At 36.2% G+C, this 22,757-nt stretch overlaps 2 protein-coding genes across 2 annotated transcripts; one reads left to right on the top strand and one right to left on the bottom strand.

The window, feature by feature from the left end:
* Positions 1-1,562: 1,562 nt before the first annotated feature.
* Positions 1,563-11,259, top strand: gdf10a (growth differentiation factor 10a). The gene is made up of 3 exons (XM_062995201.1): positions 1,563-1,794; positions 6,422-7,323; positions 10,730-11,259. Exons 1-3 carry the CDS (start codon positions 1,569-1,571, stop codon positions 10,919-10,921), a joined length of 1,320 nt encoding a protein of 439 aa, XP_062851271.1. The 5' UTR covers positions 1,563-1,568; the 3' UTR covers positions 10,922-11,259.
* Positions 11,260-20,034: 8,775 nt separating this feature from the next.
* On the bottom strand, positions 20,035-22,646 carry znf488 (zinc finger protein 488). Its single transcript, XM_062995200.1, has 3 exons — positions 22,428-22,646; positions 21,279-21,510; positions 20,035-21,122 (listed from the first exon to the last, which is right to left on the bottom strand). The coding sequence occupies exons 1-3, from the start codon at positions 22,644-22,646 to the stop codon at positions 20,035-20,037; spliced, it is 1,539 nt and encodes a 512-aa protein (XP_062851270.1).
* Between the last annotated feature and the right edge of the window lie 111 nt (positions 22,647-22,757).

Genomic DNA, 22,757 nt, shown 5'->3' with positions numbered 1-22,757 from the left:
ATTGGTGCTAATGATCGAAAGAACCGCTTTCTGAACCAATCAGACCTTCTGATTGTAATTTTTAGTAAGAAATGCTGTTATTTGCATGTATTGCAGCGTCACACAGATGATTGTCAATGAAACGTTTGATTGGCTTTCTAACGGATTCGTGTTTTACTTTACAACCGGGAAAAAGTTTGGAGGTTTTTAATTATAAGCACATTTACAAAATAACGGATTATATTCCTAATGGGACAACACACGTTTATAAATTTAATAGCATCTGGAAGAACATAAGCTAAGGTAAGCAGCATTATGGATTTTTTTGCTGTGTTTGGGATTTTGGCAACTGTGCCGTAATTTGCAATGAAAACAAAACGTCAGTTTAAGCTTTTAACTGGTACCTAGGAAAGTAAAGGCACAAAGTAAAACGGCAAAAATACAGTCGCTAATCTGTTGTTGTTTTTTATCTGAATTTACAGATTATTTGTTTATTTCTACGCTACACTTCCAATATATGTTTTGTGTATATTATATTGACTCGTGACTTGACTCGGACTCTAGCCTAAAGACTCGTGACTTGACTCTGACTCGTATTTTGTGACTTGTGAACATCTCTGGTGTGGGGAAATGGTACAGCCATGCAGTGTCCTAATATAGGAGGTTCGAATCCAGGGTTAAACTCACAAATACAGAATATTTATGGTGTTATGTGAACCTACTCATTAGTGAGGGACACATATCAGTGCTGGTTCCAAGGGGTAAATACTGTTCCAAATCAAGTATGAGGTATGATCCTATTGTGGTGACCCCTAACTGAAGCAGCCAAGAGGAATTATCATCAGCGCGTGCGTGCGTGCGTGCGCGTGCGTTCATTTGACTTGCGTCGCTTTACACTTTTAGATACAGTTAGGAAAACACAAATATTATCTCGTTATTCTTATTTGTTACAGAAAAAAACGCGGTTAAATGAACTAAATGATTTTTTACTTTGAATATAACGTTATTCTGTATCAATACCTAATTTACTAAAATAATAAATTAGTTTTGTGGCAGACTATGTTAACGTGCTAACCGGGCTGAAAATGTATGCTAGATTAGCATTATGACTAGCAAACAAACAACACAATATGCGTTTATTTTATAATGTTTGGAGCTTTTTTTAGTCGCATATTGTGACTCCAGACTAACTATGTATGGTTCACATGCTAAAATTACAATTAATTTAAAGTAGTAAAGTAGTGCAGTAGAGTTGTGGGACGAGCAGCTACGTTTTTCTGTGGGGCGGGTTCATGAAACTGAGAGCACCACCATATGTTCTCATCCATGATTATAGTCGCTTATCGCTCACGACCAAGCTCACATTCAACAGGTTAACCAAACTCGCAGAAAACCCGTGTATATTTATTTCTACTTGTGTTTATTAAAGGGAAATGAATAGACCACGGACACGGAGCATGTAGAAATACTAAAGGATTTTATATCGAGTTTGACTGAACGTGCGCATCATTTCGTGTTTAACACCTTTATCATAGCTGAACGATTTGCGTCTTTATATCTGAGCTCTTTCGTTGCGGGTTGTTTTGAACATGGCAGTTATTGTTGTACACCTGCTGTTTTATTTGGGTGCTTGTGTATTTGCTGCTGAAGTTTCAGACTCTGGTTCTGTGTTGGATATTCCAGCTGATGGAGTGAGTGACAGCATGAAGACTGACAGACTTTCACAGCACATGTTTAAACTCTATCAGAAATACATCCGAGAGCTGCACTGGCCCAAAGACACAAATACTGTCAGGAGTTTTAAAGCAAAGCCTGGTGAGTTTGTTTCTCTTTATAAACTGTGTGAAATTTGTAAAATTTAGCAAACATTTAGTGTTCAATATTCTACAGTGTTTGTTTTAATCAAGCTGCATTTCATTGTCTGCTGTGGTTCATTGTCTATACTTAAAAAAGTTCAGTCTGGCATCATGCATGAAGGGTTTCCTAAAGTTAGGGAAACCATTGATCAATAGATGTTGAATCCAACAACAGAAAGTTTAAGTCAAGGAAAGGTTTTTAGCAAATGTCCTCAATTTAAATAGTAAATTGTGGGTATTAAACCCTAGAACGTCCAATTATATCTACTATCTACCATGCAGATATAGGGTTTTTACAAACTGGTTTATTCTGGTCATAGTCGCAGCGAGTAGTTAGTGTACTTCTTTTATGTATGTGGAGTTTGCATGGTCTCCCCCATCTGTGTGGGTTTCCTCTGGGGGCTCCGGTTTCCTCTCACAGTCCGAAGACATGTAAATTAGGTGAATTTTGGATACATTGTGACTACCTGTCCTGTCAATAATGTAACCAAAGTGTAAAACTGATGTTAATCCTAAGAAATAAATAGTGTACTTTAACATCAGCACGTTTTTAGAAATTGTTTTCCAGTTAAAATTGTAGATTGTGGGTTTTAAACCCTGGAACGTCCAAATATATCTACTATCTACCATGCAGATATAGGGTTTTTACAAACTGGTTTATTCTGGTCATAGTCTCAGCGAAGTATTTAGTGTACTTTAAGCTGAAGGCATCATTTCTTTCTGTGTGGAGTTTGCATGTTCTCCCTTGTCTGTGTGGGTTTCCTCTGGGAGTTCCGGTTTCCTCCCACAGTCCTAAGACATGTAAATTAGGTGACTTTTGGATACAAAGTTGCCCATCTCAGTGTTTGATATTGTGACTACATGTCCTGTCATTAATGTAACCAAAGTGTAAAAAGATGTTATACCTAAGAAGTAAATAGTGTACTTCAATTGCCCTTGACATCAGCACATTTTTAGGAATTGTTTTCCAGTTGAAATAGTAAATTGTTGGTATTAAACCCTAGAACGCCCAATTATATCTACTATCTAACATGTAGATATAGGGTTTTTACAAACTGGTTTATTCTGGTCATAGTCTCAGCGAAGTATTTAGTGTACTTTAAGCTGAAGGCATCATTCCTTTCTGTGTGGAGTTTGCATGTTCTCCCCTGTCTGTGTTGGTTTCCTCCGGGAGCTCCAGTTTCCTCCCACAGTCCTAAGACATGTAAATTAGGTGAATTAAGATACAAAATTGCCCATGTCGGTGTTTGACATTGTGACTACCCGTCCTGTCATTAATGTAACCAAATTGTAAAATAATGTTAATCCTAAGAAATAAATAGTGTACTTCAATGGCCCTTGACATCAGCACATTTTTAGGAATTGTTTTCCAGTTAAAATTGTAGATTGTGGGTATTAAACCCTAGAACTTCCAAATATATCTACTATCTACCATGCAGATATAGGGTTTTTACAAACTGGTTTATTCTGGTCATAGTCTCAGCGAAGTACTTCAAGGGGACGGCACCGTTCCTTTCTGTGTTAGGTGAATTAGGTGAATTTGGATACAAAATTGCCCATGTTGCTGTTTGACATTGTGACTACCCGTCCTGTCATTAATGTAACCAAAGTGTAAAAAGATGTTATACCTAAGAAATAAATAAATAGTGTACTTAAATGGCTCCCTTGTCATCAGATCAGAATCCAAATGCACATCTTTAGGATGTGGTAGAACAAGAGATTTGGCAAACTGCATAAAGTATGTGCTGTAATCATGTCCCCATGAACTAAAATATCGAATAAAGATTCCAACACCCTGTAGAATTTTTTGCCATATGAAAGACTGTTTTAAGTGGGGATTCTACCCAGTATTGGTATGGTGTGGAGAAATCATTTAAATAGATCAGGCATTGAATTAATGAGAGTAGATAGGGATTGTTTTGAAATAAATCAGAGCACAGAACTGAGATATAATGACTGAAAATCTGCAACAGCCAGTTTTTTCCAGTTGTAGCATGACTAAAGACATCATTTGATGTGTTTAATGTGAATGATCTTCAGGGGGCTGCTGCTGCACAATGCATTGACCTCAACACATTGACCAACTTTGGGCTAAACTGAAATGTTGATGTTGAGCCAGGTCTTCTCATCCAAAAACAGAATCTGACCTCAGAAAGTCTTTTAACTGAATGGGCACAACTTTCTACAGACACATCTTGTGGAAAGTCTTTGCAGGAGAGTAGAGACAATAACAGCTTTATATTAATGACTGTGGTTTCAAAATGCATTGTCCAACAATAATACATATGAATTCATGACATTTCAGGTTTTTTATATTATATATTTTTGTGTTAATAGTGAAAATAGGTTCAACCTTATTATTTTGCACAAACACATTATTTTAGAAAATTGTACCTCTTTTAGATGTTTTGAGGATATTAGTTGCATTCAGAACAGTTGCACCATTACAGCAGATGCACAATGTGTGTGAGAAGAATTGTAAACATAGGGGCTACATTTGACTTCCTTTTTCATGTAACACATTTTTTAATTAAAAGACGCTTTTCAATCACAAGGCAAATACGAGAAATGTAATTGTTCTGAACTAAAATTATTATTATATGTACTTTAAATGTATATAACTATATCAGATTCATCTTATTGAGTATTCGTTTTCAGGTTTGCAAAAATCTTTGTTCTGTCTGTGTTCTGTTTCGAAAATATGACAAAAGCCTGGGGTGTCAGACTAAACCAGGTCTTGTATGAGCTGTTTTTAAAAATGACAAATAGAGTTTCTTGGTGAAAAGTTTAAAAAACTTTTGATTTAACATACATGTCAAAATGTCCAATATATTTGCGTGGCTTTTGCTGTCAAAGTAGCAAAGTTAGGTACTTAAAATTGTAGCACTTCACAGTTATAGTGCATAAAATAATGTTAATTCACGTAATTGAAGAACGAATTTATTATGTCATTATGAATAAGAAATTCATTAAGGTGTTCGAAACCAATGAGTTACAGTGGACCCTTGAGTTACGAACGGTTTACCATACGAACATTTCGGGTTACGAGCGATCTTTTTAAACTTAACGTACGAATTTGGATTTTGGATTACGAACAGAAATTCGCAAAACACGTGACATCACGAACAAGTTGACACCGAGTGTCTCTCTCTCTCTCTCTCTCTCTCTATATATATATATATACAGTGAGTGAACATTCGGACAGCGGACTGTGTTTTTTTGGTGTTCTCTATATATTTTGTAAAATTCAATATTAAAATGTTCCCAAAGAAGGTGCAGAGAAAACTTAGTGGTGAGAAAATAAACAGATCTATTACTATTTGTTGTTGTATAATTACTCCTGCCAGTAGCTGTCATTGTGTATCAGACAGCGGGGACAGTTAGTGAGAGAGAAGAAGGAAGTTATTCTTTCGTGCAATTACACCTACAAAATATAACACTATTGAAATAAAGAAGGAAATAATAGAGAAATATGAGAGTTATTGTTGTTTCGGGTAGATACATTTTATATAAAAAAAAAGGAAATTTATTATGGTGTATGGTACAATGTGATGTGTGTTTTTTATGTACAGTACTATTGTGTATTGTTGTTTATTATTGTTTATTACAGTAATATCTATTCTATCAATTAAGATTAAGGGAAAATATACTTGTATTTATAACAAAAAAGACCATTTAAGACATTAGAAAGGTTAGGTAAGGGGGTGGTTTGGGAGGTCTAGCACGGATGAATTCTGTTTACATTATTTCCTATGGGAAAAATAGGTTTAACTAACGAACATTTTGACTTAAGAACAGTTCTTCGGAACCAATTAAATTCGTAAGTGAAGGGTCCACTGTATTTTGTTCATACATGTCCTAATGGGCTGCATTTGAAATCGCATACTTCCATACTGAACAGTACGCAAAAGCAGTATCCGAGAGCAATTAGTGTGTCCGAATACATAGTATTCATTAAACAGTACCCGGATGACCTACTGTCTGGGCAGCAATCTAAATATTTGAATGACTAAATTATTTGCTACTGCCTTAAAATAATTTTTAGAAAGTTCAGAAAGAGTATAATAAGTGTGGCCAGTGATTGCTCAGAGGTTAAGATACTGGAGTAGTGTGATTGTAAGGCACCTTTAAGAGTTTGTGCTAAATGCCATAAATGCAAATATAAATGAGAAATGGCATATGCAGTTAATTCACAGCATCTATATACACTGTCTATATTTCTTTGTTAAAAAAAGGAAAAAAGGACATTTAGAACAAGTAATCCCCACATTTCTCATTGAATATGCCACAGTTTAAGACAAATTATTCATACAATCTTTTTATAGCTCTTTTTAAGAGGCAGAACATTCTGTAAAGTCAGCTGATTTAAACATATTGTGATCATATTACTTCTTAATTCTTAGCAGGCTTATAAGAAGACTTGAATAATCATATCCACATGGTCATAGCTGTTCCAGGAGAAATGTATCACCTCATTTCGTTGTGCTTCATTAGGATCCTTCAGCCTGAACAAAAAGACTGCTTTTTAAGCCTACTTCTGTAATAAATATAGCCTTACTCAACAGTTGTTCTCACTTTCCCTGCAGAAATCCTGAAGGAGAAAGTTCTCTATCAGCTAAATCTTACTTCACTTCAAAACTCCGAGCTGGTTCTTACTACAACACTTCACTTCTACTTTGACAAACGCCCACGTCAGAGGTCCTGGTTCTGCAAGCGCATCCGGAATCCTTCCTGCCGCATCCAGGACCTGTACTACTTACCATCATTTCATATTATATTCACAAGCTCTTCCTCTGGTTCTCCTCAGGGGTCATTCCTTGGAAACATCACCTTACACCCACACAGAAGGGGAATATGGCAAGCCAAGGATGTGGGTCACATTGTAAAAGAGGCAAGACAAAGAAATCAGTCTTTAATAACACTAGAGTTTGACTATGGCATCAAATATCAGCAATATCAGGACACATTTTTAGAAGACAACCTGCCGTACATGTTGGTTTATGCCAATGACCAAGCCATATCAGAACCCAATAGTGTGGCCTTGAGCTTACAAAGATACGACCCTCTTCCTACAGATGAGAAGTCCACACAATTTCCCAAATTTTCTCCTGATATGAGGGTCAAAAGGGACTTGTATTTTCCAGACCATATGCAAAACAATGAACTTCCTGAGGTGGAGTATGACAGTCTCAAGCAGCATGATTTATGGGAAAGCACTTATCTAGCACTGAAGCCAAAGCCCTCTAAGAAAGAGCAGAGGAAGAAGGGCCAAGTACTCGCTGATGGTCCGAACAAGTTTCAGGTTCTCAGCTTTGATGAGAAAACCATGAAGAAGGCACGGAGGAGACAGTGGAAAGAGCCACGAAGCTGTTCCAGAAGATACCTGAAGGTGGATTTTGCAGATATTGGATGGAGTGAATGGATCTTGGCACCTAAGTTTTTCGATGCCTACTACTGTGCAGGAACATGTGAATTCCCTATCCCAAAGGTGAGAACATCCTACAGTACTGGGCAGTAGGAATAGTACATATTGAAATATTTAAAAAGGCCTTTAGAACAAGTCTTGTGGCCAGATTTTAAACAAAGAATCCCTTCACGGGCCGTTCAGTTCCAGCATAAGTGAAGCACACTAACGTTATGTGTAATTACCTTCACATAATTTTAAAGTTAATGGGGGTTTTAGTGGGACACATTTTCTTGATTTCCTTTCTTTCCACTGCAGTCAAATTGAGTTTTAAAGTTGTGCAGAATGCTAGTATTAAATCCTAGTTTAAACTGTGTCCTTCAGACAGAAAATAATAATAAAACCACAAAACAAACTTTAAATTAAGCTATTGCTTTATTTGTACAATGCTGTGAAAAGTATTTGACCCTTTCCAATTTCTTCTAGTTTTGCATGTCACACTTAGATGTTTCAGATTATCAATTACTTTTAATATTAGAGAAAGATAATCCAAGTAAACATAAAATGCTTATTTAAATTATGATTGCATGTACTTAATCAAAACCGCTGATAAGCCCTTCTTGACCCTTTGTGAAAAAAAGTCATTGCCCCCTACTAATTTAACCAGCTAACCAAATTCAACAAACCATTAAGTTTAATTTAACTAGCCACATGCAGGCATGATTACTAACAGACATGTTAAAACTAAGCATTACCTAAATACAGTCTGTCTGGCAATGTGATGCAGGCTAGAAGGTCTCTAAAAGCAGCACATAATGCCACATTCTAAATATACACAAATACAAATGCAAAACAAAGTCATTCCATTTCACCAGTCAGGAAAGTTTTATAAAATAGTTGCTGAGCCATTATATATTTATAAATCAATAAAACATGGCACAGTGGTGAACCTTCCATGTGGCCAGCCTACCAACATTTTACCAAGGAGGCATCAACAACTTAAAAACTGCATTTGTAATCTCGCATTAGACAAAAAAAAAAACAATATTTCCATGCATTCCAAACATTTTGGAAGACATGGGTCCAGTTACATCTGGTGTAAATCTAACTAGGGATGTAACGATGCACCACAAGACAGTTAAAACTCGGTGCACATGCAGAACATTTCGAATCGGTTATTCATTTAAGATGAATCAATATTTACTTTAAACAGCAGAGGGCACTGGCGCTATTCACCTCACCTAGTTGACGGCACTTTACAAAGTTGCTAGATAGGGGATTTTCCATCCAAATTTATTTATGTGAGGATATTTTCTTTATTTGTATTATTTGTAATATAATGCTTATGTTTTTACACAATAAGCATTATTTGGCATAGTTTGTATCTACCTCAGAAGTAAAGGGGCATTCATTATTTAGATAAATAAAAGATAAGCACAAATACAGTATTTTATTTTTTTAAGAGAAATAATAAAAGGAAACTTTTTTATAATTTGTCTTCAATTTAATTTTGTTTTAAAAAAATCGTATCATGAACCCAGTATCATGACTCGTATCGCATTGTGGGTAGAGTGTATTGTTACATCCCTAAATCTAACACCTTATTCCACTATAAAAAAAACATCATATTAGCAAGGTGGTGGTAGTGCGATGGTCTGGAGCTGCTTTGCTTCCACTGGACTTGGCCGATTTGTTATAATTGATGGAACTGTACTTTACTAGACTGTACTTTAGTAGAAAATCTTGTAGGACAGTGTGGACCCAGTTTGTGACCTAAAGCTCAAGCATAGTTGCATTATGCAGCAGGACAGTGATCCAAAGCACACAAACAATTACACATCTTAATGGCCTAAAAGAAACGAAATTAAGGTTTTGGAAAGTCCTGAATCCTACTAAGATGCTGTGGCAAGACATTAAACAGGCAGTTCATGCTGGAAAAGGTACAAGTATAGGGGGAATTAAACAATTCTGAAAAGTGGGCCAGAATTCCTCTACTGTGATGTAGAAGACATAGAAGGGACACGCTTTGGCAAAGTTTTGATAGCAGTTGTTCCAGCCCAGGTTGGCACAAGCAGTTAGTATGTTTAGACGGGCAATTACATTTTCCCAAGGGTAAATCTATATCTTAATAATAAATGTGTTGCTTTAATATTAGACTAAGTTGGAAGATCTAATATATTAAAATGTGACTAATTAGCAGAAATAAAATTCAGGTGTAGGGCAAACTTTTTCACAGCACTGTATATGTACATTTAGTCCTTAATAACACACACACACTGGCAAAGATAAGAGATGTGGCCACAGTCTGCACTCAAAATGCATTCATAAATATCATACAATTTACAAAGGCTGTAACTAACCTTGCAAACTGTCACCATTTACTAACTGTTTTCTGCTAATAATGACTCTAAGAACTGCTATAAAATTGGAAAAATCTGATGAATCTCTGATTGGTATTGGAGTTTGATGATTTTGTTTGTTTATTAGGATTTTAACGTCATGTTTTACACTTTGGCTACATTCATGACAGGAACGGTAGTTACTCATTACACATGATTCATCAGTTCACAAGGTTATATCGAATACAGTCATTGGCAATTTAGTATCTCCAATTCACCTCACTTGCATGTGTTCGGACTGTGGGAGGAAACCGGAACTCCCGGGGGAAACCCACGCAGACACGGGGAGAACATGCAAACTCCACACAGAAAGGACCCGGACCGCCCCACCTGGGGATCGAACCCAGGACCTTCTTGCTGTGAGGCGACAGTGCTACCGAGTTTGATGATTTGCTGGCCAACACACTTCCAATTCTATTATGTATTTAAAGGCACACTGGTTAATATCAAGTTAATATAAAGATAATCTACATCTGTAGGTTTAGTTTTTAACCTAACCAAGATGAATGGTTTAGAAAACTAAACTATAAGCTAAACTGCCTAACTCCTGAGAAAATACTTAGCTGTATATCTAACAAATTAGGCTGGAAAAAGGAAGTCCTATTGTGCACTAAATATGGTATAGAAACAATGTTAATTGTTTGTTTGTTTGTGGGCACATATGTAGAGATTAGGAATTTAAGATTCAGCATGCACCACATGCCTGCATATCAAAGAGATGGAAATGTGAAAGCCAAACATCCAGGCCATGTTATTTTTTATTTACTCTGCATTTTATATTAGACAGGAAACTTTAGGGAATTTATAAAAAAGGTTATTGTGTCTAAAAAACAAAACAATTTTGCCCTTTTTATGTTGCTGTGGACTAGGTCTTAGTCATCTGATCTTATCAGAAGGGACCCACAAAAATGTAAACAGCCAAGGCTACAATGACAGCAATTTAAATAATATTGAAGTTTTTGGTAGATCAGAAACTTAAGAAGGGTTGGTTTTAAAGTTCATTGAGGACCTAATTAGGTGTGTAACTGAGTACATAAACAAGTTCAGATGTTTTGTATGATTCATCACTGTAAAATGTTTTTTCATTTTAGGTTGTTCGGCCTTCCAACCACGCAACCATTCAAAGCATAGTGAAGACAGTTGGTATCATTCCAGGCATCCCAGAGCCCTGCTGCGTGCCAGAGAAAATGAACTCTCTCAGCGTCCTCTTCTCTGACGAGTCCGAAAACATCGTATTAAAAAACTATCCCAATATGTCTGTGGAGACCTGTTCCTGTCGATAGACTGAGCGATAAATGTGGACACGGATATGTGGTGTTGTAATTACAACACTTAAACTAAACATGCAGAGGCATATTGTCTGTCATTCACTATTATTGTACAATGCAAACTGCCAAGGTATGCTAATAAGGTACTTAAGGTACACCCTGTGCATTTCAACCTCAAGTGGTCCCAGTAGTGAACCTATTTTATTTGACGTTTCATTTTAATGAATTTTGTTTTGAAAAAAAAAAAAGAAAATGTGTATCAATTGTAGTTGGGTTTTTTTGCATTGATTTTTATTGCATTGCTGCTTTTTGTGTGTAAAACATTGAGTCCTTATTTTAAGATGTTTTAAAGTTAGTCCTTACATTTAGTCTGACAGTAAAAAACTTTAAATAATACGTAAACATTTTGTTGTAGAAGCAAACAAGGCACAGTTTGAAACTTCAGTGTTAAAGTATATTAATTACTAATTCATTATTCATAATGATACATATACATGTATCAGCGCGAGAGAGAGAGAGAGAGAGAGAGAGAGAGAACGAGATAATTATTCCTTTCTATGTCATTATGAAAACACTAAAAAGGTTTGCTTAGAACAGGTCATGTGCTTTTATTTTAAAAAGTGGTATAAAATGTAAATGATAACCTAAATCCAGCTACTACAATAGAAACTGCAGTGATAAGGGTGACACTGGGTGTGTTCGAAAACCTAGTTAGCTCTCTACATAGACAGCATTTTACGTCATCGTACGTACTCCCGAGAAGGAGGCTGTTAGAAATCCTAGATGCCTTAATATGCTCACTAGTAGAGTATCTTAAAATTTCAGCGGTATTTTGACTCAAGAACGAGGGAGCATCCGATGCTGCTTTAGCGGTGAAGGCAATCCCAGCATTCAGTGCGGCACAACTTTTGTCACAGAAAAATAAAAAACATGGTGGACGGTGCGGAGAAACGAACGGAGTTATTTTCAAACGTAAATAAATTATCACTGATTTTTAATTTGTATAAACTTGCACAAGTGTATTTATTTGCAAATTCTGACTTGCCAGCGAATGTAACCATTTCGGTACACGGAGGGAGACGTTAGTTGACATGCTACGGCATTGTGCCACCCCATCCCAAGTAGCGCGTTCGAATAACCTGCCTTATAAGTCAATGACTTATTAGAATCCTCTCTACTTAGGCAGCTGCCTATGTAGGCAGTAAGACATCAAGGCAGCTCACTAGGTTTTTGAACACACCCACTGTTCACAATCAAGCAAGCTTGGAATAGCTACAAGTTTAAAGACTGCCATGAAAAGAAAAGCTCATGCTTCAAAATTTGCACCTCACAGCTTGTTAAAATATACAACAAATGTGTTCATTATTTTTCTGTGCATCTCGAAGCAGTTTTCTTTCCTTTTTTCCAGAAAACCATTTTCTTTAAAGTAGTGTGTTTTAATTAGTGACAGAAAAAGAAATCCTAAGGTAACCATGACTAACATGTCCCTTACTTGTGTATGTAAACTTTTAACCTCATCTGTATGACATCATGAGTTGCGCCAGGTGTTGCAGAGCTAAACCTTCAAATATAGAAATTAGATGTGTGATGGGGAGTGAGGTAAATAGCTAATATAAATACATTCAGTAATCTAATTGATATTTGTATTTTTTACAGAAGTCATGCTGCGATTGAATTAAATACATTGGTTCTGTGAAAAAGGTACTCCTAAAGAAAGGTCTCGTCCTAATGGAAAATCTCTGCTTTCTCTGTGGAAGTTTATTTATTTAAATCATAATAATAAAAAGAAACACGCCTGGTATGTGACAATGTAGCAATAACGGTACAGGAAGAACAAGCGCAGGTTAAATAACCAAGTGCTTGATATTTAAGTTATGTTCAATATTACATAAACATTTACAACCTTCTGAACTGCGTTTTCATATCAGATAGCACCAGCAGAACCCTCAGCATCTGGAGATTCAGTTTAAAACTAATAAAGAGGCTTTGAAACCAGGATTTGGTTTCAAGGCCGTTAAGCATTCAACCAAGAACAATCCACTCATATTCCAAGTTTTACTTGGAAGATTTCCAAGCTGTTGTGTGTCAGACGTACTGTAGATGATTCACAAAGGTCAACGACGTGCTACATCATCGTCAGACTGCTTGTGTTACTCTCAGAGATGTCATACCAGAGATCAAAAACTTAATGATGGAGTAAGAGGAATAACGTGTTATTATCTTCTGTTTTTTCTGTGAAACTGTCATTTTAATAATAATGAAGTATGTCATTTTGGGGTAAATGTGCTGATATACAAATCATATATTGTCATTGTAACAGTATGATATATTTTAGAGGATGTATTTTTCTACGTGTGTTTTAAATTATGAAATAAATTAGCCATATGTACAATGATATGTAGAATAAAACATATTCTAACTGTATTACTCAATATGTCATGCTTACATACCTGCAAAAGTGTTTTTAAAATATTGAGGTTTTTTTTTTTTTTTATTTAGAAATTGGGCAGCATGGTGGCTCGGTGGGTAACACTGTCGCCTCACAGCAAGAAGGTCCAGTGTTCGATCCCCAGGTCGGGGCAGTCCGGGTCCTTTCTGTGCAGAGTTTGCATGTTCTCCCCGTGTCTGTGTGGGTTTCCTTTGGGAGCTCCCACAGTCCAATAACATGCAGTCAGGTTAATTGGAGACACTGAATTTCCCTATAGGTGAGTGTGTGTGTGTCTGGCCTGCGATGGACTGGCACTCCATCCAGGGTGTCACTGTGTTACTCCAGCACCCCAACCCCCCTTCCCCAGTGAGTGAGTGTGTGTTTCAAAATTAATTATGTTTTTAGTGTGGGTGTGCAAATTGTTATTTGGTTATTATTATTTTATTTTTATTTTTTTTTACTTTGTTTGATTTAATATTATTTTAGAAATTTAACCATTCATTTATTCATCTTAAAAACAGCTTTATTCTGATCAGTGTTCAGTGAGTCATGAGGGGGAAATACATCATAAACAGGGTACCAGTCTATTGTAGTACATTACGAATCCCATTTACTTAAACCTAGTGACAATATAGACCTGCCACTCTATCTATCAGCATGTTTCTGAAATGTGGAAAAATACAAAATCAAACTCGGGCTTTAGAACTCCTGAACTGCACTGGTGTGGCTCTTTATCCTGTAGAAACGTGCCAGTAGATGGTACAGGGGCGTAACTTTACCTCCACGACATGAACTCAACCCCCCCACCGCACTGGCTGCACTCTCCAGGTCGTTATTATTATATTACAATATTTTCATTAAGAAAAATATTAAAATAACTAAAACTGTACATTGAAAATACCAGAGCCAGGAATTTGAACTTGAAGTCTATTGTACAGTATATCACTCTTCTAAGTGAGTACCTATATACATATGAAATTTGTTGAGGGGGGCCTAAAATTCTTTTTTGCACTGGGGCCCATGAGCTCCTAGTTACGCCACTGAGATGGTACAGTTACTTCAAATTGCTTCTAGGTGTGAGTGAATGCTGATAGTTTGTCCAGCGTGCATTGCCACTTCATCTGGTGGTTAATGAGCAACGAAGATGAAAGTTGCCCAATTCGTTGCTCAGCTTTACACTCATACCCAGGTATAATTTGTAGTATTTGAGTTCATTATTTGCAAATATTTTTGTAGTTTAAGGTTATTTTTATAATAGTTATATTTTTATAATAATCCTGCTGTGCATACTTTATGTTTCTAAACAAATATTATTGAGAAGCCTTTGGATTTAAAGAAATCTCTAACGGTCAGCATCATTCTTTACTTAGGGATCAAAGAAAGGACAGATGAGTCCTCACTTACCTCAGTCGAATTTTCAAAACCCAGTTCAGAGCACCAGGCCTCTGAGAGCAGGATGTTAACGTTTTTTCACAGCAAATGATGTCACTCGTTTCAAACAAACTCGAGACGTGTCATTCACAGCAGACCTGAAAGGCTAATGATTTATTTGAATGCTAACCAGTTTGTCTGTGAAAGGAAAATGATGAGATTTGACTATGCCAACAAAGTCAGGAAGACGAGTGAGGTCTTTTCTTCCACTTTCAGACTTGGACGTCTCTGTGCCTGTAGTTTTAGCTGGTTCGTATTTCCAAAAACTACAATAAGCAGTAATAGATATGTGAATGTTTTCATTCAATTCTGTGGCTTCTTGGCCAAGAAAACTGTCTAAAAATTGTGTTATTCAAAATGAGGGAGGACATTGAATAAAAAAAACAAAATGAAATCAGATATTTTATGCTATTTAACACTTAAAACATTCATGAAGAAGTAAAATATACTTGGTTTTGAGCTTTACTGTCTCGGGTTTATGTTATTTAAAGTAATAGTTCCTTTGATTTATTAACCAAATACACTGAAAAACAAAAAATAATATATTTTTATTTCTGATCATGTAAAATGCTTGTAGTATTTTTAAAGCGTACGTAAAATATATGTAATTATTTTTTAATAATTAATTTTAACCTGAATGATTTTATTATATATTACTATATAAAATGTATTTAATAATTAATTTTAACCTGAATGATTTTATTATATAAAATTAATTTAATAATTAATTTGAACCTGAATGATTTTATTATATATTATTATATAAAATTAATTTAATAATTAATTTGAACCTGAATGATTTTATTATATATTATTATATAAAATTAATTTAATAATTATTTTAACCTGAATGATTTTATTCAGGTTTATGAATATAATTTAAGAAATTTATTCATGCTTTTGAATTCAATTTTATGTATATAATTGAAATGAACATATTTATGATCGACATACACTTAATGCAGATTATTGGTTCATATAGTGTTCATCTTATCATATAAACTATAAACACACACGGCACATTTTCCATGAAATGACATGAACATTATTGATATGCTGTGCTGTGATTGGTACTTGGTAGTAGTTGTAGCTTATAGAACATTTTACAAATATGACCAATTCTGGTGACCAGAATATCCAATAACAGAAATAACTGAAAACTTTAATACCATTTATAAGGGCATGCTTAAGAGGTTTTTTTATGAATGAACAGTAGACTTTCTGTAGGATGGCATATTAGGGCCACTGCTCTTTCCTTAACTGATTAGTGTCTACTGACAGGAGCCAGGTCATTATTACAGTATTATGCTGGGATTTAGTTTGAATTTCTGCATTGAGAACTTTGCAGAAGGGTTAAACATTTGACTTTGCAATGAACTCTCTCTGAGAGCAGAGATTAATACTCTGAACTCGCCTCATTTACCTGCCACAGAGGGGGTTTGTCGAATTAGAGCCACAGGATATTTCATACAGAAACCCAATCAGGTTTTGGATATCCAAATACAGATGTTGAAATAAGCATTTCAAATGACCTAGTGAATCAAACAGTGGTGCAGCAAGTAGTATTGGAAGTGCAGAATTTAGTAGTGGATCTAGTAGTGTCAGCTACTGTTTTTGTCAAGTTTGGAGTGTTCTTCCAGTGTTTATTTGGGGTGTTTCCAGATGCCCTGGTTTCCTTTCAACTGCCAAAACATGCAGCTCGGTGGATTAGCTGTTTAAAACAGCCAGGTTTTCTGGGATAGGATCTGCCTCTACCACGACCCTGACCAAAATAAAGCAGTTATTGTTAATGCATGAAGGAATAGGCAAAAAAAAAAAAAAAAAGAATTAAACAAAATACAGTAAATTTAATTACATTTCTTTGTGTTGTGTCCTGTCCTGCACAATAATACAATTGCGGCTTTTTTTGCCGGTACAAAATTTAGTTAAGAGCGCCCTCTTCAGGACTGAGAACGAATGTGTGCGTGTGCACATGCTTTTTTAAATACATTTACATTTTCAGCATTTAGCAGACGCTTTTTATCCAAAACGACTTACACAATGAGCAATTGAGGGCCTTGCTCAGGGACCCAACAGTGGCAACTTGGCGGTGGCGGGGCTTGAACCGGCAACCTTCTGTTTACTAGTCCAGTACCTTAACCACTGAGCTATCACTGGCCCTAATAATAATAATAATTTATACAGTCTGCTTTACCACCGACCATCCTGGTCAGGGTCGCAGTAGGTCTGGTCCGATTCATTGGGAGAGATGCCGGGAAACACTCCGATCAAAGAACCTGTTATCACAGTAATAACAGACTAAAACAATTGATTTATTTATTTATCTAGTGTTACGTTTTTATTCTAATCAGAATTTTTATCACAGCACCAATCCATTTTTAACAATGAGTTTTAAGAACATTGTTCACCACATTTTGTGTTATGTATTTACGTACAAGCACATCATATCTAGTAATTTGTCCATTGATATTTAAATCCACCTGCTTAAAAATAAGTAGTGGGAATTTGAGAGTTATATATTATTTATGTATTTATTATAATAAAATGAGTTCATAGTTTTTTGAATAGGGCGGCACAGTGGCTCGGTGGGTAGCACTGTTGCCTCACATCAAGAAGGTTCGGGTTCTTTCTGTGCAGTTTGCATGTTCTCCCCGTGTCTGCGTGGATTTCCTCCCACAGTCCAAAAACATGCAGTCAAGGTTAATTGGAGACACTGAATTGCCCTATAGGTGAATGTGTGTGTGTGTGTATGTGTGTCTGCCCTGCGATGGACTGGTGCCCCGTCCAGGGTGGAACTATGTGCCTTGCGCCCATTGAAAAGCTGGGATAAGCTCCAGCACCCCTCCACCACCCCCTGTGACCCTAATAAGCGGTTAAGAAAGTGAGTGAGTGTTGAAATACCTTTAATTAATTGTACATTTAATCACCCTGCAATAGTGTCTCTTTTCTGCCACACTGGTGACTGAAATATAAACCAAAAATAAAAAAAACAATCCAATATCCATTGAGAGCCACAACAGATTAATTGGAAGTATGAAGACTGAATTTAGTGCAGGTTTCATGCCTCATATTATAAACCTACTTTAATACAACGTTCACCAACTTAGTTTTGGCTAACTTGAATTTGAATGCCTGCTTATTTAAAATACCATTTTGGTTCCACAAAGAACTGTCGGTCTTTTTTTATTTGTAAATCTCTTATTATAGACCCATTTCTTTAAAAGGTCATTTAGGCATCCCTATCTGATTGTTGCAAGATTTAGGTTAGCACCAATGAAATGGTCCTTTATTATCTTTATAATAAAACCAGATGCATCCTCAATTATATATATATATATATATATATATATATATATATATATATATATATATATATATATATATATATATATATATATAATGCCAAAAACAGCCAGACAACCAATAAGCATATTATTATTATTATTATTATTATTATTCACCATTATGCAATCTGCATAGTTTGGTTTATAACTTTATAACTTGAAAAAACATGAAATTACAAATTAAATTGACACTATTGTAAGAATTTATAATAAAAATAAATGACAAACCACAAGTGTTGATTATTAGGGAAGTAAGTTTACTGACACGAGCGTCACTGTAAATACAATCACTACATTATTTATGTAAATAAATACATATAGGCTAATTAAATGACAGATTCACTGTATTAACCTTCTGCAAGAACTTTTAACCAGACATATTGATGAAAATGTGAAGAAGTAAACAGTGGCAGTAAACAAAAATACTAAAGTAATAGTTTAGTCAGACTGTTAGTAAAGTAAATGACATAGCTAGAACATACTGTATGTCTGCTAACAAATATATTCCATTACTAATATTTACATTTATTCTCCCTGAGAATTTTAAGGCACTGTGCTGCAACTTAGGGCATAACCTGTGGACTAAAGATGGAGTGTGGACTTCTGTGGCCATCTTGTGGAGATGTTTTGCACTGACAGAAAGCTCAGTATTAAAATACAGTACAATACACTAAGTAGGCATGGACCATAAGAAAGTATAATTTACTCTATATACACCGAGGAGGCATAACATTATGACCACTGACAGGTGAAGTGAATAACACTGATTATCTCTTCATCACAGCACCTGTTAGAGGGTGGGATATAGTTTATGTGTAAGAAGCAGGAAAAATGGGCAAGTGTAAGGATTCGAGCGAGTTTGACAAGGGCCAAGCATCTCCAAAACTGCAGCTCTTGTGTGGTGTTCCCGGTCTGCAGTGGTCAGTATCTATCAAAAGTGGTCCATGGAAGAAACAGTGGTAAACCGGCGACAGAGTCATAGGCGGCCAAGGCTCATTGATGCACGTGGGGAGCGAAGGCTCCAACAAACGAGCTACTGTAGCTCAAATTGCTAAAGAAGTTAATGTTGGTTCTGATAGAAAGGTGTCAGAATACACAGTACATCACGGTTGCAGGGTTGTTTTGGCAGCAAAAGGGGGACCAACACAATATTAGAAAGGTGGTCATAATGTTATGCCTCATTGGTGTATGTTCAAAGTGTTGTCTGGTACTGTCAGTACTTCTCCTAAAACACTGGCAAACTCCCTTGTTAGTTAGACTTATTGTAATCTTGTTCCTTGAAGCAACTATAATTGAAGTTTTTCTTGTTTTATATGTGTAAAAACTCAGCCAAACTACATACTACAATATGTATAGTAATTTCTGAAATCATTTTGAGTATTGTGATTAGATTCTTGTCATATTACCCACCCTCGGATAGCACACACATAAATTTAGGGTCAGTGAGGATTCATTCTTAATAATAAACAAAGACATTATAGTTATTTAATCTAATATATAAATATACAGGTCAACTAGCTACATTGCAGTGCTATTGTAGCCTTGTTTTCTTTTACAATATATGTATGTGTACTCATATCTAGTTTTATGCATTTATTTCTTTCATATTAAAAAAAACATTACTATACAGGGTGCCAGTAGGTATTTTGAGCTCACTGAAAGGTTAACGGACTGCCCCATCTTTACCTACACATTTAATTCCTGGTCCTCTTGGGGCCCATATCTACTCAGGCCCCCCATCTTTACTATTGCTGCTAATTTTAGTATTGCTTTAGTCATGTTATGTGGATTGAAAAGCTCACCAAGGCCTGGTAACATTCCCCAGTCACTATTCACAGTTGATATTACAGTAACGTCTCTAATATTAATGCAATATATGCTTCATTTTTTAAAGTCCCAAAACTATATTCTTGTTTGAGTCTTATTTAGTTGTGAGAAGTCATGTGACGAGAGAGGTGATGCCGTTCTCTAAAGTATTCATGGCAAATAGGGCAGGTGAGCTTCTCCTCTCTCCTCCTGCGGCTCTGAGCCTCAGCTGCAAACTCCTTTTTGTGGTGCGAGCGCATGTGAAACACCAAATCCGAGGTCATCCGGAATGACAGGTTGCATTTCGCGCACCAGTTCTGCACTGTTACACCCAGGGAGCTCAGGGTAGGAGGAAGAACCGGAAGAGAGGAAGATGAGGGGTGTATGGACCCGCTTACGCTTCTGCTCCAGGGATCAGGTGCATAATGGAAAGAGCTTGGTGTAGTTAGGGGAGCAGATACTGCTGTTTGTGTGCTAGGCAGGTCATTTTGATACATGGTAGAGGCTAACAGGTTTCTGTAGCCTAAAATATTCTCTGGAAGTTCCTGTGGGCCACACAGTGGAGGTGCTGGATTTTGGTGGGCTTCAGTAAAGGTGCGCTTATTTGGCTTACAGAAAGCGCTCTTTTGTTGTGCATGTGCAGTCCAGAGTACAAAGGCACCCGGTTCAGATGCATTAGAATCCGTACATGTCTGGTGGCCCAGGGTGGATGGGTTTTGTTCTGTTTTATCCTCAACTTGAAGTGCCTGTTCCAGTTTGGCTCCTTCTTCTTTATTAATCTTCACAAATGCACTGTTTTTGTCACTTTTTAACCTGCTAGTTGACCAACTCTCTCCAGTTCCTTTCAAAGCTGTTTCCGTTAAATTGTGTCCACTTGGGTAGTCTGTGTTGGCCTGTGTCATGTTGTTGTCATTAGCTATGTTCTTTTTTTCCAGTAAAACAGGTTTTCTGCTTCGTGGACTTAAAGATCCTTCATCGTGCTTCCTTTTCCGTGTGGTGACCAGGTCCTCGGATGTTTTTTTATGTTCCATGTCTCTTGCAATGTTGTGAAAATCTGTGACTTTGCGCTGTCGCCCTGCTTCACTGTACATCTGTTTGCTGTCAGCTTGGATCGCATCGGCTTTAACGTTGGCACACAAAAACCGACAGTGAGCAAGGAAAGGGTTTTCGTGTTTGAATGACTGCCTGCACCTCCCACACATGAAACCTGTATAAAAGATGCATAAGTGTAATTAGAGCTTTTATAAATGACAAAACATGTGCAATGTGCCACTAAGTTTATAGCCAGCAATAAATGTAAATGGATGGGTCAGCTCTAATAGGTACAATTTCCCTGACCCGAAACAATGTGAACACTCCTCACCATCTGCCAGGCCTCTTGTTTTAATGTCACTGAAACCCAACAGATGAGACAGCTCCTCATCGTACCAGACAAGCAATTCCTCCCCTTGGCTGATGTCTCGGATGGTGCGAAAATAAAGCTGTCCAGCTTTCAGATAAGCTTCTGTGTTCTGTTCTTTTGTGTCCATTGCAGCCTGGACTAACCTTAGCCAAGGTACCACCAATGGAGAACTCTTCAGTGCATCTGGATCTACCTGTTTAAAAAACATGTATCTGACATCAGATCAACTGCACAAATGCACATTGGGAAATGAATGTGGTTAAACAAAAGTGTTAATATTAAGATAATATGTAGCATTTTATTACTGCAAAAATCTGGTGAATTTAACAAAAGTTGACCATCAAATTAAGTAAAACAATGGTTGAAAAAAGGGTTGATAGCTTATTTGCAGTGGACCACTAGCTGATATGAAGTGATTTTTAAAAGACTTTCATTGCAAAAACATGAAAATCATCTTAAGATGTTCAACAATCTATCATTTACAGTGAGTAATTAATATTAATGTAGTAAAAAATAAAATAACATTTTTGCCACAGTCTAGTTGTACCTGTACATGCTGAATACATTTGGGACAGTTACATCCATGTAAATGTGTAGTACCATGACTAAACTAATACAATTTAACGATTTTACAAATAGGGGAAATTTTTAACAGTGGCAATCATATATTCTACACGCTGTCTTACCACATGTGCATTCCCATATGCCTATCCATTGTGTAGGCCTATATAATAAACCAAAATTGCAAAGTTATTCAACACCCATATTACTATTGTGATGCCAAGCAATTGCTCCATCATCTAATAATACATAATACAAATGTAATAGGATTCATTTATTGTAATGGTATTCAGCCTGGAATAGGATTTTTAAAAAAATTGAATTTTTAACTGTCCCAGTTTACATGAAAAGCTATTTGTGGTTACCATGTTTAAGTCATTATTTATTTTTTTATTACCTATTTACACCTATTATTATTATTATTAGTAGTAGTAGTTGTTGTTGTTGTTGTAGTAGTAATAGTAGTTCACACTGATGCCACAAAAAAAACAAATATTTGTCCTAATTCTGTGAAAATAAAGTCTTACTCACAAAAAACTAAGAACTTACCCTAAACACATAAGATTTTCCTCTTCTATCAAATGATTTTAAGGCGATGAAGGCTATTGTATCATACACAGTGGTGTGAAGCACACAGGGACCAAAAGACACTCCGGCTGGTATATCCTGTGTAACCTGGACACTAGTGTAGAAATCAGGGACATGAAGATGATGGAGAAATTTGCTGTCGTTGGTCCACAGAGAGCGAGACATCAAACTGGGTTCCATGCTTTATTCCTGGAAACAATATGTCATTAAATAGACTTACAAACTTAAGGTGTAGATTTCCAAAGTCATGCATCTATACTGTAAATTTGATTTAGTCTGCAGTAAGTCTAT

Source organism: Trichomycterus rosablanca, chromosome 5, assembly GCF_030014385.1.
Source record: "Trichomycterus rosablanca isolate fTriRos1 chromosome 5, fTriRos1.hap1, whole genome shotgun sequence".
Taxonomy (NCBI): Eukaryota; Metazoa; Chordata; class Actinopteri; order Siluriformes; family Trichomycteridae; genus Trichomycterus; species Trichomycterus rosablanca.
The sequence above is the reverse complement of the archived record's forward strand: the minus strand, read 5'-3'. Positions and strand labels throughout refer to the sequence as shown.

Coding starts and splice junctions, on each gene's coding strand:
- gdf10a (XM_062995201.1), top strand. CDS start 1,569: ATGGCAGTTATTGTTGTACACCTGCTGTTTTATTTGGGTGCTTGTGTA. Junction 1,795..6,421: donor GAGTTTTAAAGCAAAGCCTG/GTGAGTTTGTTT, acceptor CTTTCCCTGCAG/AAATCCTGAAGGAGAAAGTT. Junction 7,324..10,729: donor GTGAATTCCCTATCCCAAAG/GTGAGAACATCC, acceptor TTTTCATTTTAG/GTTGTTCGGCCTTCCAACCA.
- znf488 (XM_062995200.1), bottom strand. CDS start 22,646: ATGGAACCCAGTTTGATGTCTCGCTCTCTGTGGACCAACGACAGCAAA. Junction 21,511..22,427: donor GAAAATCTTATGTGTTTAGG/GTAAGTTCTTAG, acceptor TTTTTTAAACAG/GTAGATCCAGATGCACTGAA. Junction 21,123..21,278: donor AACAAGAGGCCTGGCAGATG/GTGAGGAGTGTT, acceptor TCTTTTATACAG/GTTTCATGTGTGGGAGGTGC.